At 40.4% G+C, this 13,834-nt stretch overlaps 1 protein-coding gene across 6 annotated transcripts in view; it reads left to right on the top strand.

Annotated features, from left to right (window-relative positions):
* RMND1 (required for meiotic nuclear division 1 homolog) overlaps positions 1 to 13,834 on the top strand; it is a 45,386-nt gene that overhangs the window by 26,278 nt on the left and 5,274 nt on the right. For all 6 annotated transcript variants that reach the window (XM_062186938.1, XM_062186937.1, XM_062186933.1 and 3 more), the window contains 3 exons: positions 150 to 214; positions 2,333 to 2,409; positions 4,914 to 5,034. In XM_062186938.1, coding sequence (XP_062042922.1) covers positions 150 to 214; positions 2,333 to 2,409; positions 4,914 to 5,034 — 263 coding nt within the window. The remainder of the gene's footprint in view (positions 1 to 149; positions 215 to 2,332; positions 2,410 to 4,913; positions 5,035 to 13,834) is intronic.

Raw genomic sequence — 13,834 nt, 5'->3', positions numbered from 1 at the left:
ACTATTCTTAAATTTCACTGTCAGATTTTAACTCATTTGCTTCTTAAACTGTCATTGAAATGACAGCAAAGGTACTGTGTAATTATGCATTTCGTGTACACATGAATATGATGATAAAGAAATGTTCCATTGTTAATTTTTTTTCCCAGTGAAACTGGCTATTTGGGAAGCAACACTGGATAAGTTTATTGAGTCTATTCAGTCAATTCCAGAGGTAATTATATCAATTTTATGCTTGCTTTCAAGGATTGAATTCTAGTTAGAGAAAATATAAAATTCCCCAGTACAACAACACATGTTAACAACAACAAAAATAGTCACAACAATGATAAAGCTATACTGAATTTTAGCACAAAAAAAAGCTTCCCAGTTACATATAAAATGAGGAAATACATTTTATATTGATTATTTTCAACTTTTTAAAACTTGAAATTGCTTTCTTGTGACAAAGCAATTTTTTTTGATAAATTTTATTTTTTTAAGAGGCAGAGAGAAGGAGCAAACTCCCATCTGTTTCACTCACCAAACGGTTGCAATGGCTGGAGCTGGGGCCCCAAAGGTGGGGGCTGAGAACTTAATCCATGACACCCACGTGGGTAGCAGAAACTCAATAACTTGGCCGGCGCCGCGGCTCACTAGGCTAATCCTCCGCCTTGTGGCGCCGGCACACTGGGTTCTAGTCCCAGTCGGGGCACCGATCCTGTCCCGGTTGCCCCTCTTCCAGGCCAGCTCTCTGCTGTGGCCAGGGAGTGCAGTGGAGGATGGCCCAAGTCCTTGGGCCCTGCACCCCATGGGAGACCAGGATAAGCACCTGGCTCCTGCCGTCGGATCAGCGCGGTGTGCCGGCCGCAGCACGCCTACCGCGGCGGCCATTGGAGGGTGAACCAACGGCAAAAAAAGGAAGACCTTTCTCTCTGTCTCTCTCTCACTGTCCACTCTGCCTGTCAAAAAAAAAAAAAAGAAAGAAAGAAACTCAATAACTTGAGCCATCTTGACTGCCAGGTTCTACGTCAGCAGGAAACTGGAGTCAGGAGCCGGTGCTGGGTATCAGACACGGGTACTCCAGTGTGGATGCAAGCAGGCATCTGAACTGCCAGGCTACATGCCCACTCGTTGAAATATTTTTAATGCAACTGAATTAAAGTACAAGAAAATAAATCTTTCTTAAGAAAGAAGACTGTTACCACTTGTTCTTGATGAAAAAAATATTTAGCTAAATTATGAAAGAAATAATGTCATGAATAATAATTACAGTCAAATATTTTAGTATGTAGTTATAGATATATTGTAATATTAAATTTTCAATATGTTAAAATTATTTTTTATAATTAATTTTGTTCTTACTGGAACAGGTTAAGGTAATTATACTTAGGAAAAGAGACCCTGCCTTTCCAATAAGAGTTTAGGACTGTATAAAGATATGGAAATGCTGCTGAGGGAGGAAACTTAAATATAAAATATAAAGCTTCTACTTAATAAGATTGGGGGAAGGTGACCTTGTGACACAGCAAATTAAGCTGCCACTTGCAACCCCAGCACGCCATATTGGCATGCCTGTTTGAGTTCCAGCTACCCTGCTTCCGATCCAGCTCCCTACTAATGTACTAGGAAAGCAGCGGAAGGTGGTCCAAATGGTTGGGCCCCTGCCACCCACAGGGGAAACCCAGATGGGGTTCCTGGCATCTGGCTTCTGGTCAGCCCTGGGTGTTGCAGCTATCTGGGGAGTGAACCAGCAGATGGAAGATCTCTTTCTCTCTCTCATTCTGCCTTTCAAATGAAAATAAATCATTTCCCAAAAAAAAAAAAGTTGGATATATTTCAGGATGAATTAAAACATGCATCTGGGAGACAGTCATCCACAAGATGTTTGTATAGTATCAGAATGATGCTTCTTCACAGTTTGCTTTATGGACCTAATACTTATCAAAAATATATACGTGTGTGTGTGTGTGTCTGTATACACACATATGTACATACATACAGTCATGTCTCAGAATATGTAGGGGATTAGACCCCCTAAGGACACCAGAATCTGTGGATGCTCAAGTCTCTTGTAGAAAATGTTGTAGTATTTACATATAACCTATGCATATCCTGTTGTATGCTGTGAGTCATCTCTAGGTAATTTTTAGCAGTACAATGTGTGCACCTTATAAAAGTTGTTACATTGTGTTGTCTAGGGTATAATGACAAGAAAAAGAAATCTATACAATACAGATGCCTTTTTGTTTTTTTAATTTTCTACCCAGGTTGATTGAATCCATGGATGCAGAACCTCTGGATACAAGGGGCTGGCTATTTATGTGGGCTTTTTTCCTTCTCTCCCAAACAGGCTTTAAAAGCTGGGAAGAAAGTGAAACTATCTCACAAAGAAGTTATGCAGAAAATGGGTGAACTATTTTCCCTAAGGTAAAATTTGTGTTGTAAATAATATACTTCATACATTTCACAATCTCAAGAAAACATTCTAATAATTCTGGAAGGATAGTAAAGAGCAAACATTTATACCTTTATAGGAATTACAGCTATTTTCATTTCATTGATTATAAGCAGGAAAACCATTACCCATGAGAAGCAGTTGAACTGTGTTAGGAATACACTGGAAGAAATTTTGCATGTGCAGGAAATCATAATTTACATGAAACCCATCTTAAAGAGCATAGTAGCTATACTTTGAGGGAAGAAACATTCTGGAGTTTTGGTTAATGGGAATTTTCAATACAAATATATCACTGCATCGTGTATGCTAAATAGACATAATTTGCTACAAGAAAGTTTATGTATTATATTTTATTGAATCTGAGACATGATACAATGTCACAGGCCATGCAAAATGCTACTAGTTAAACTATGATGGTGTGTTTTATCACAGAATTTAAATCTTAGACTTACTGAAATGGCATCTTACTTGGATATAGATTCTGTCACATTCCCTCTTGGGCATACCTTAAAAGGAAAGCATAAAGGAAGTGTTTATTTCATTTATTTTTTTGAAAGGCAGAGTTACAGAGAAAGAGAAGAAAGGAGGGATATCTTCATGCACTGACTCTCCCCAAATGTTTGCCAGCACTGGGCCTGGCCAAAGCCAGGAGCCAGGAACTCCATCCTCGTCTTTCACATGAGTAGCAGGGCCCCAGTTACCTGACCCGTCATCTGCTGATTATGGTTCCTTGGTACATTAGTAAAAAGCTGGATCAGAAGTAGAGGCAGGACTTGATCCCATGCACTCCAGAATGGGATGCAGGTATCCCAAGTGGTAGAAAGTTAGGATTAAATATACTGAGGTTTGTGAATAGTTTCTATAATGGCTTACTTTTTTTTTACCCCCAGTTTTCTTATCTTTACAATAAAAGTGCTATATGTAGTTAGAAGGAATGTAATATATCTGTGAAAACAAATCTAGAAAGTTAGGTGAAAAATTCAGTCACAGATCATTTAATGGTACTTCAAAAAACTCATGAGAATTGCACATTAATTCAATTTTCTCGAACTTTATTTTTAAAGATTGATATATTTATTGAAAAGCAGTTACAGAGAAAGAGAAATCATTGATCTTCTGTTTGCTGGTTCACTACCTTAATGGCTGCCAACAGCCAAGGCTAGACCAAGCTGAAGCTAGAAGCCAAGAACTCTGTCAGGGTTTCCTCTGTGGGTGGAAGGGGTCCAAGCACTTCCAGTGCTTTCCCGGGTACATGGGAAAGGAACAGGGAGCTGGATCAGAAGTGGAGCAGCTGGGATTCAAAGCAACACCTCAGTCAACTGTGCTACAGTACCAGCCCTTTTCATGAACTCTGAAATACCGTTATATATGGTATCCCCTTTGTGTCAGCAAACAAAAATACATTTCATATTTATCTTGATATATATATATATATATATATATATGTACACACGTGTGCTTGCGCATACTCCTATGCGTGGAAGAACAAGAAGACCTCATTACAATGTTTGGAGGATCTGTCCATGGAAAAGAAAGGGTTTGAGTTTGTAGTTGGGTGGTAAGAGGAACTACCACTGTTTTTCTCAATTCTTCAAGGGTATTTTTATACCTGAGAACTATTTATACCTTACTTTTACATCTTAAATTTTCATTTAATTAAAAAATTTAAAGTAAGCTTAGATCTCTTGTTTAAAAAGGATAGGGTAGGTGTGGGCACAGCAATTCAGTCACTGCTTGGGATGCCCGCATCCCATATTCAAGTCCCTGGGTGAATTCCTAGCTCCTCAGATCCAGTGTCCTGGTAATGTGCACCCTAGGAGGCAGCACATAATGGCCCAGGAACTTAGGTCCCTGCCACCCACATGGGAAACCTGGATTGAGTTCCAGGTTCCTGGCTTTGGCCTTATCTAATCCTGGCTGTTAAGAGCATTTAGGGAATGAGCTAGCAGACAGAATGTCTGTATGTATCTCTCAAATAAAATGACAGTAAAATTATTTTTTTAAAAAATTGCTTAAATGGTAGAAAAAAGAGAGAGTGTATATATGTTTGTATATATGTATTTGCTTATCCAGCGTTTCCATGTACATGGAGGGGTACTGAGGAAACTGACAGTTACCCACAGGGAGTCGGGGAAGAGGGAAGATGTGTATTTTTGATGTTTGAGCTATGTCCCAAAAAAGTGTGTGTATATTGTAACTTTCCTAATGAAATAAAACAAGCTTAGAAATTGAAAACAAAATGAGAGATTTCTTTCTCTCTATCCACTTCGTAAGTAATATTGGTATTAAAGATTAGATTAATTTGGGTGAAAATTTTGAAATTCTTAAGTGTTTTAGCTTGCATGTTTCTCAGAAGTATTTTGCAAATGTCAGCATTAAAAATTTTTTCTTGACGCATCATGTAAATATGGAATTCATAGAAACAATGATTTTTACAAAATAGCTTTAAAAATTATAATTTCCCTTTTTTAAGGCATCGTATAAACTTAAGTTCAGACTTCTTGATCACTCCTGACTTCTACTGGGACAGAGAAAACCTGGAAGAGCTCTATGATAAAACCTGTCAATTCCTTAGCATTGCTCGAAGAGTTAAGGTATGTGTTTTATACTTTCACTGAGAGACACACATAATTTGCCCATAATTTATGTGATTGTGTGAAAAGAAATTTTAAACTAAATAAGTTTGACTCCTTGCTGACAAATATTTTGTTTGATTTCTTTAGGTCTCTTAGATTTCCCCTTCTTCTTGTCCTCTGCACAGTCACTTTTGAACTTTTTGTGTCAAAAGATCTTCTGGTATTTGCTCTGTAAGCTAGATAAGACCTGGGAGCTTGTAGCCTCTGTTAAGTTTCAAGCAAGAGTTTATGAGGTCCTGAACTATAATGGTAACATTGTGAACAGAATGGATTTAAGAAAGGATCTTGTAAGACAGATGGCGTGACAGCCAGCTATTGAACTATGCTATCACATAAAGATCTCCTTCATGCTGTCCCTTTATCATCACACCTGCTCTCTTCCCTCCACCACCCTGAACCCTGTCAGAGAGTAATATATCCCCATCTCTTTACTGAGAATGTTCTATAGAATCATATAGACTGTGACTTTTAAAAACTGGCTCTTTTCACTGAGTGTAATGCTCTTGAATCCATCTGAGCTGTTGGGTCTATCAATTCCTGCCTTCCTGGGGTTACCTGAACATCTTGTGGAACCCCATTATGATTTAGGTATATTATTTTTGAGGTTATCTGTTTGCACAAATAGGTAGTGGTTGCGGTAGTGGTTGCTGTAGGCATTACATTATACATGAATAAGTTACAATAGTCTCCTGGTTTCAACACCTTATTATATCAAATCATGCATAGAAACTATTTTTTTCCATTACCCTCCATATTTTTAACTGTTACTTAACTATTCTTCTGCAGACACACTGTATCAGATAATGCTAGAATTTTTGCTTCAATCACCAAATAGAATTTAGAAAAGAGGGGAAGGAAAATCTGTTCTAATTACCCATATCTTTATTGTTAATGTGTTTCTTGTTTCCTTCTGATGTTCAACAGCTTCTTTTATTGTTTCCTTTCTGTTCAGGAGCTTTGTTTGGCTTTTCTTAGCTAAGTCTGCTGAGACAGATTTTCAGTGTTCCTCCATTGGGGAATTTCTTGATTTCCCCTTTCATGCCTGAAGGGTACTTCCACTAACTGTGGGGTTCCTGGGCTGGCAGGTTTTTTTCTTTCAGCACCTGAAAAATGCTATGCTACTTCTGACTTCCTGGTTCCTGGTAGCAAATCTCTGTCTTCTAATGACATGGGACATCTGACCATGATTGCATTCATACAAGTCTTTGAAGCACTGTTCATTTTTTTTTTCCCACCAGCATCTTTTCTCTGTACTGTTCAGATTGGGCAATTTCCATTATTCCATCTTCAGTCACCTTCATCATACTACCCAGGATAAAAGAAAATTAGGCCTAGAAGGTGTAAAAGAGGAGTATTACAAGCTTCACAGTGATGAGTTACTGCCTGTGGTTGGATTAATTAGCTGTTGCTATGTAGCAAATTACCCCAAAAGTTAGTGCCGTAAAATACTTTTTATTGAATGCCTTCTCTGCAGCTACTGAGATAATCATATGGGTTTTGTTCTTCAATTTGTTAATATGATGTATCATATTGATTGATTTGCGAATGTTGAACCATCCTTGCATACCAGGGATAAATCCCACTTGGTCAGGGTGAATGATCTTTCTGGTGTGTTGTTGGATTCAAAGGCTAGTATTTTGTTGAGGATTTTGCATCTGTGTTCATCAGGGATATTGGTCTGTAGTTCTTTTTCTATGTTATATGTTTTTCAGGTTTAGGAATTAATGTGATGCTGGCTTCATAGATGGAATTTGGGGAGATTTCCTGCCTTCCAGGTGCTTTGAATAGCTAGAGAAGAATTGGAGTTAGTTCTCTGAATGTCTGGTAGAATTCAGCAGTAAAGCCATCTAGTCCTGGGCTTTTCTTTGTGAGGAGGGTCTTTATTACTGATTCTATTTCTGTCTTGCTTGTTGGTCCGTTTAGGTTTTCTGTGCCTTCATGACTCAGTTTTAGGTAGTTTGTTTGTGTCCAGGAATCTGTCCATTTCTTCTAGATTTCCCAGTTTGTTGGCATACAGCACTTTGTAGTAATTTCTGATGATAATTTTTATTTCTACGGTGTCTGTTGTTACATTTCCTTTGTCATCCCTAATTTTATTGATTTGTATCTTCTTCTTCCTTTTCTTGATTAGTTGGGCCAGTGGTGTGTCAATTTTATTTATTTACTTATTTTTCAAAAAACCAGCTCTTCATTTCACTGATCTTTCATATTTTTTTGTTTCAGTTTTGTTGATTTCTTCTCTAATTTTAATTATTTCTTTACTCCTACTAGTTTTGGGTTTGGTTTGCTGTTGTTTTTCTAGGTCCTTGAGATGCATGGATAGCTCATTTATTTCTGCCTTTCCAAAGTCTTGATGTAGGCACCAACTACTATAAACTTTCCTCTTAACACTGCTTTTTCTGTATCCCATAAGTTTTGATGTGTTGCATTGTCATCTTCATTTGTTTCCAGAAATTTTTTGATTTCTCTTTTGATTTCTTCTGTCACCTACTGTTCATTCAGGAGAACATTGTTCAGTATCCATGTGTTTGCATATGTTCTAGAGATTCTTGAGTTGTTGATTTCCAGCTTCATTCCATTGTGGTCAGAGACGATACATGGTATGATTTCAATTTTTTGAATTTGCTGAGACTTGCTTTATGGCCTGGCCTGTGGTCTATCTTAGAAAAAGTTCCATGCACTGGTGAAAAGAGTGTGTATTCTGGAACTGTAGGATGAAAAATCCTGTAGATATGTTAGTTCCATTTGGTCTGTAGTGTCAATTAAATCTGTTGTTTGCTGATTTTCTGTCTTCTTGATCTGTCCATTGCTGAAAGTGGGGTAATGAAGTCCCCTGTTACTATTGTATTGGAGTCTATGTCTCCCTTTAGATCCATTAACATTTCTTTTAAATAGCCAGGTTCCCTGTAATCAGGTGCATATATGTTTATAATAGTCACATCTTCCTGAAAACAGCGCTTGTTATCTCATGGTTCTGCTGGCCAGGCATCTGAGTGCAGCTTCGCTGGATCCCGTGGCTCTGCATCTATCACACAGCTGCAGTCATCTCAGACTGGCCGGGAAGGACTCACCTCCTTGTTTACTCATGTGGTTGTTGACAAGATTCAGTTCCTCTCAGACTGTGAGGTTGAGGCTTCAGTTCCTCGTGAGGTTTTGGCCAGGGACATCCCCCCAGTTCCTTGCCAGAGCTTCCTCCATAGAGCCTCTGAAACACAGCAGCTGGTGGTGTCAGAGCGAGCACCTACAGGATCCAGAAAGACTGTCCACTAGAGAGAGCGCTGGCAAGAGAGGAGGCACAATCCTTGTAATGCCATCACGGCAGTGATGTTCCAACACTGTTGTATTCTGTTTGCTAAAGACAACTCAGTAGACCCAGCCCACACCCCAGTAAACACACACACATACACACCCGAGAACAACAGGAGGTGGAGAATCTTTGCTGGCATCTTAGATATCTGCCTACCAAAGGGTTTTGAAAAAGATGGAGGAAATTTTAGAGGTCTGCTTTGTGAACACTGAGCCACGTCATCCTCACACTGCCAGTTAACTTTGATAATGATAGGCCACCTAAGACGCTGGACCACTGCTTATCTTGTGTTCAGAACCACGTGACACTGCATAGACTAGAAAGTTGATGCCAAAAGCAGTGATGTTCTAGTTTTTGGCCTTGGTGGAAATTTTTAAAGATAAGAAAGACCTGTGCCCTAAAAACTGCAAAATATGGCTGAGAAACTAAAGTTCTGAATGAATGAAATGTACTTATATGTGTATCATGTTTGTGACATAGATGTTACTTCTGCCAAGTGATTTGTAGATTGAATTCAATTCCAATCCAACAGGCATGCACTTTTTTTTAGAACTTGTAGGCTGATTTTATTTTATTTTTAAAATTTTTATCTGCTTATTTATTTTTATTTGAAAAGTAGAGAGAGAAAAAGAGAAAGATCTTCATCTACTGCTTCATTCCCCAAATGCCCAAAGCAGCTGGGGCTGTGCCAGGCCAAAGCCAGGGGCTGAGAACTCAGTTTGGGTATCCCATGTGAATGAGAGACACAGCTACTGCCTCTCAGAGTGCACATTAGTGGGAAGCTGAAATGAAGAATGGGGCACAGCTCAAACCCAGGCAACTCTGAAATGCGATGTGAGTGTCCCGAGTGGTAGCTTTTCCATTCTACAGATGCCTGTACCTCAAAACTGTTTTCCACCAAAATAAACTTGACCTTTTAATTCCATTTTCACAAACATTTTGAAGTAGCAACATATAAAATTTTTTATCTACATCCATTTATTTATTTAAAGATTTATTCATTTGAATGACAAAGTTACAGAGGAAGAGAGAGAAAGATACCTTCCATCCTCTGGTTTACTCCCCAAATGGCTGTAACAGGCCAGGCTGGGCCAGGCTGGAGCCAGGAGCCAGCAGCGTCTTCAGGCTCTCCCATATGAGTAGCAGGGGCTCAAGCACTTGGGCCATCTTCCACTGCTTTCCCAGGCTGTCAGCAGGGAGATGGATTGGAAATGGAGCAGCTAGGACAGGAACCAGTGCCCAAATGGGATGCCGGCATCATGAGAGGTGGCTTTGCTCGCTATACCACAATGCCAGCCCCTTCTCTATTTTTTTGTTTTGTTTTGTTTTGTTTTTTCATTTATTTTAGAGAGTTCCCATCCACTGATTTAAGTCCCTAAATGCTTGCCAACACCAGGGGTTGGGCCAGGGTGGAAGAAGGCAGCCAGAAACACCCTCCGGGGTTCTCTGGGTGGCAGGAGCCCAATTACTTGAGCCATCACAACTTCCTCCAAGGATCTGTATTAGGAGGAAGCTGGATTCAGGAGCCAGAGCTGAGTATCAATCCCAGGTATTTGTTTAACCCATGTCTTAACCATTTAACACACACCTGCAAGCTAATTTTGAAATGAAAATGCCAAGGGCCTGGAGGCCTAGACTGGCTAAAGCAATTTTATAAAAAGGACAAAGCTGAAGAATTTTATTGCCTGATTTATAAAACTCACTTCAAAGCTACAGTAACCAAAAACAGTTAAATACTGGCATAAGACTAGACATACATATCGGTGGAACAGAAGAGAGTCCAGAAATAGACCCAAACACTTATGAGCAGTTATTTTTAACAAAGATGGCAAGTTCAATAGCAAAGGGATAGTCTTCTCAACAAATGATGCTAGAACAACATGTAAAAAATAAACATATCCCATACTTGATACTGTTTTGAATTTGATCAGAACTAAATATAAAATTATGAAACTTCAGTAGAAAAATAGAGAGGCCGGCACCGTGGCTTAACAGGCTAATCCTCCGCCTTGCGGCTCCGGCACACCAGGTTCTAGTCCCGGTTGGGGCGCCGGACTCTATCCCAGTTGCCCCTCTTCCAGACCAGCTCTCTGCTATGGCCCGGAAAGGCAGTGGAGGATGGCCCAAGTCCTTGGGCCCTGCACCCGCATGCGAGACCAGGAGAAGCACCTGGCTCCTGGCTTCGGATCAGCGAGATGCGCCGGCTGCAGAGGCCATTGGAGGGTGAACCAACGGCAAAGGAAGACCTTTCCTCCCTGTTTCTCTCTCTCTCACTATCCACTCTGCCTGTAAAAAAAAAAAAAAAAATAGAAGAGAAAAACCTCATGATCTTCAAACAAGATCTCTTAGGATTGATTGATTAAAAAAAAAAAAAAAGCACAAGCCATGAGAAGGAAAAAAACTTGAAAGTTGAACTTTATAAGAATTAAAAACTTCTCTTTAAAAGACTAAGACTATGAAAAGGCAAGCCACAGACTCAAAAGAAACATTCTCAATAAATAACATGACAACAGACTTGTTCAGAACATACAAAGCACTGTTTCTACATAAAGACAGCCCAGTTATTTAAATGGAAATGAAGATTTGAACAGACTGCAAAAAGATATACAAATGACCATATTAAAAGATGTTCCAAGTCATTATTTGTCAGTGATTCAAATTAAACCTCAGAGACTTTTTAACCCATTAAAGCTGCTAAAATTTATTTTAATTTGAGAGGCAGAGTGCTATCGTCCACTGGTTCACTCCCCAAATGCCCACAGTGGTTGAGGCTGGGCGAGGCCAAAGCTGGGAGCCAGAAGCTCAATCCAGATCTCCCTAGTGGTAGCAGGGAGCCAATTACTTGAGTCATAACCACTGCGTCCCAGGATATGCACTAGCAGGAAGTGGAATCTGGATCAGAGCCTGGACTTGAACCCAGGCACTCGGACATGGCATTAAGAGTGCCCCAGTCAGTATCTTAAGTGCTAGGTCAAACTTCTAGTCCAAAATGGCCAAAACTTTAAAAACTGACAACACTGAGTGTTGGTGAGGATGTAGAGTGATTGAACTTTCATGCATTACTTGTACAATACAATTTGGTACAACCACTTTGCAAAAGAAGTTGGCAGTTTCTCATAAAGTTAATTATAAACTTACCATATGACCCAGCAATTCCATTCTGTTTACTCATGAGAAATTAAAACATGTCCTCACACAGATTTGTACCTGTGTATAGGAGCATTATTTATAATAGTCAAAAGCTACAAACAGGAATGCATTATCAAGAATCCCCAAGTCGTAGATCTAGAATGGGTACATTTTATTGTATGTAAATTATGTCTCAAGAAAATTAATTTGAAAATACAGTCTTCTGTGAGAATTCTTTAGAGACAGCTATATCACATGATTGGAAGTATTTGGCACTAAATGTTCCTGAGTATCTCTCCTTTTTCTCTGGGGATAGACACTTCTGGAGGAGTCATCATGAGATACAGGATCATTGCCACCAAGCAGATGCAGACCTCTCTCCCTCTTCTGATAACCAGCCTGCTCTGCTTAATTAAGGCAGTAAAAGTGACTGAGCAATAGCCAAGCTGCTTGGAGAGGTTGAGCTCAGGCACCCTGGGGCCTCCTCAGATCCCAGTACTGTTTGACATTGGTGCCTCTGGGATAATTCACGCGTGCCTCCAGGACAGAAGTATAGGAAAGAGAACACAATGACAGTCCCCAGTCATGGTTTGAGTAGAGGAGATACTGAATACATGCCTAGACAAAAGAGAAGTATAAAGATAAAGATATCTTTCTAGAACTTACTCAAATCCCTTAGGTTCACCATGGCAGCCACAGTAAAAGATAAGAAATGTCAAAAGGTCAATGAAAAGGAAAGTGCGTGAATAAGCAACAAGTTGGGTAAAAATTAAACTTCCAAGAAGGAGAAAACCTGGAGAAAGTACCACTGCCTTGTTGCCCTGTTAACCCAGATGCCAGGAAGGGTACCCTGGACTTGTCTGGGGACAGACTTGTCTGAATGTAAGGGCTCCTCTGTACCACTGGGCAGTCTCCCAAGCAGCCCAGAAAGCAGGTAGAGCAGGTATCATTCAGTCCAGCTGGAAGGTTCTTTTGACAGCTCAATTCTCTGGCAGAGATTTCTTTTTTTAAAGATTCATTTATGTATTTTGAAAGAGTTACAGAGGGAGAAACAGATCTTCCATCCACTGGTTCACGCCCCAGATGGAAGACTTCATGATACTCTTCAGGCTCAGCAAGTCACAGATGACATATGGCAGTAATTTCATGACTATCTCTAGGACTGTCTTCCTGGGGAAGTCCTGTGTCTTTAGGGTCTCCAGGATATCCGAGCACACAGCAGGCTTCATGCATGAATGAAAGCTTCTGTGAAAAGCTTCAGCCAAAGAATAGGAACATAGAGAAAAATGCTTTCCCTTCCTGTTTCTCAGAGGTCTCTACCAGCAGAGGTCTCAGACGTCTCAGGCAGCTGAAATGCCTATTTTATTATCTCCACCACTCGCATGCCAATTGTTCTTTTTTTCCTTCAGCGGTCTTACTCTGAGACATAGCTTTGGTGTTAAGACATGTTTTATTTGAAAGGCAGAGAGAGAGAGAGATCTACTCATTCTACTAGTTCACTGCCTGAATGGCCACAGTGGCCTGCACTGGACCAGACCAAAGCAAAGCCAGGAGACAGGAACTCCGTGTCTCCTACATGGATGGCAGGGGCTGAAGTCTTCTATTGCCTTCCCAGGCCCGTTAGTAGGAAGCTGGATTGGAAGCAAGATAACTGGGACTAGAACCAGTGTTCCCATATGGGGTGCAGGCATCACAAATGCAGCTTAACCCATTGTGCCACAACACAGCCCCCACATGAGTTATGAGGCACACCTAAATTTTCTCAAACTGTATCTCTCAGAGTACCTTCCTGGTGTCCCAAATGCAGTTAAGACTAGTTGGCTTATGTGATGATTATTCAGAGGGGATCAGTTTACCCTCCCTCATTGTGGTTAATGTGGTGTTGGCAGGATGGGTTCTAAAAGGTAAGCCCTAGCACTGACCTTCAGCAAGCAAGCATGGAGGTAGTGTGAGGAGAAAGTCATTCTATGTTCTTTCCTCAAAAGATAGAGCAGGGGCGGGCACTGTGGGGTAACTGATGAGGCCGCTGCTTGCAGTGCTGGCATCCTATTATGGGTGCCGGTTCGAGTCCCTCTTCCAATCCAGCTCTCTGCTATGGCCTGGGGAAGCAGTAGAAGATGGCCCAAGTCCCTGGGCCCCTGCACCTGTGTGGGAGATCCAGAAGAGGCTCCTGGCTCCTGGCTTTGGATCTGCACAGTTCTAGCCATTGCAGCCATCTGGGAGTGAACCAGCAGATGAAAGATTGATCTCTCTCTCTCTCTCTTCCTCTTCCTTTCTTTCTCTGCCTCACTGTAACTCTGCCTTTCAAACAAATAAATCTTA

This window comes from Lepus europaeus, chromosome 3, assembly GCF_033115175.1.
Source record: "Lepus europaeus isolate LE1 chromosome 3, mLepTim1.pri, whole genome shotgun sequence".
NCBI classification, from domain to species: domain Eukaryota; kingdom Metazoa; phylum Chordata; class Mammalia; order Lagomorpha; family Leporidae; genus Lepus; species Lepus europaeus.
Note: the sequence above shows the minus strand (reverse complement) of the source record. Positions and strands in the feature narration are given on the sequence as shown.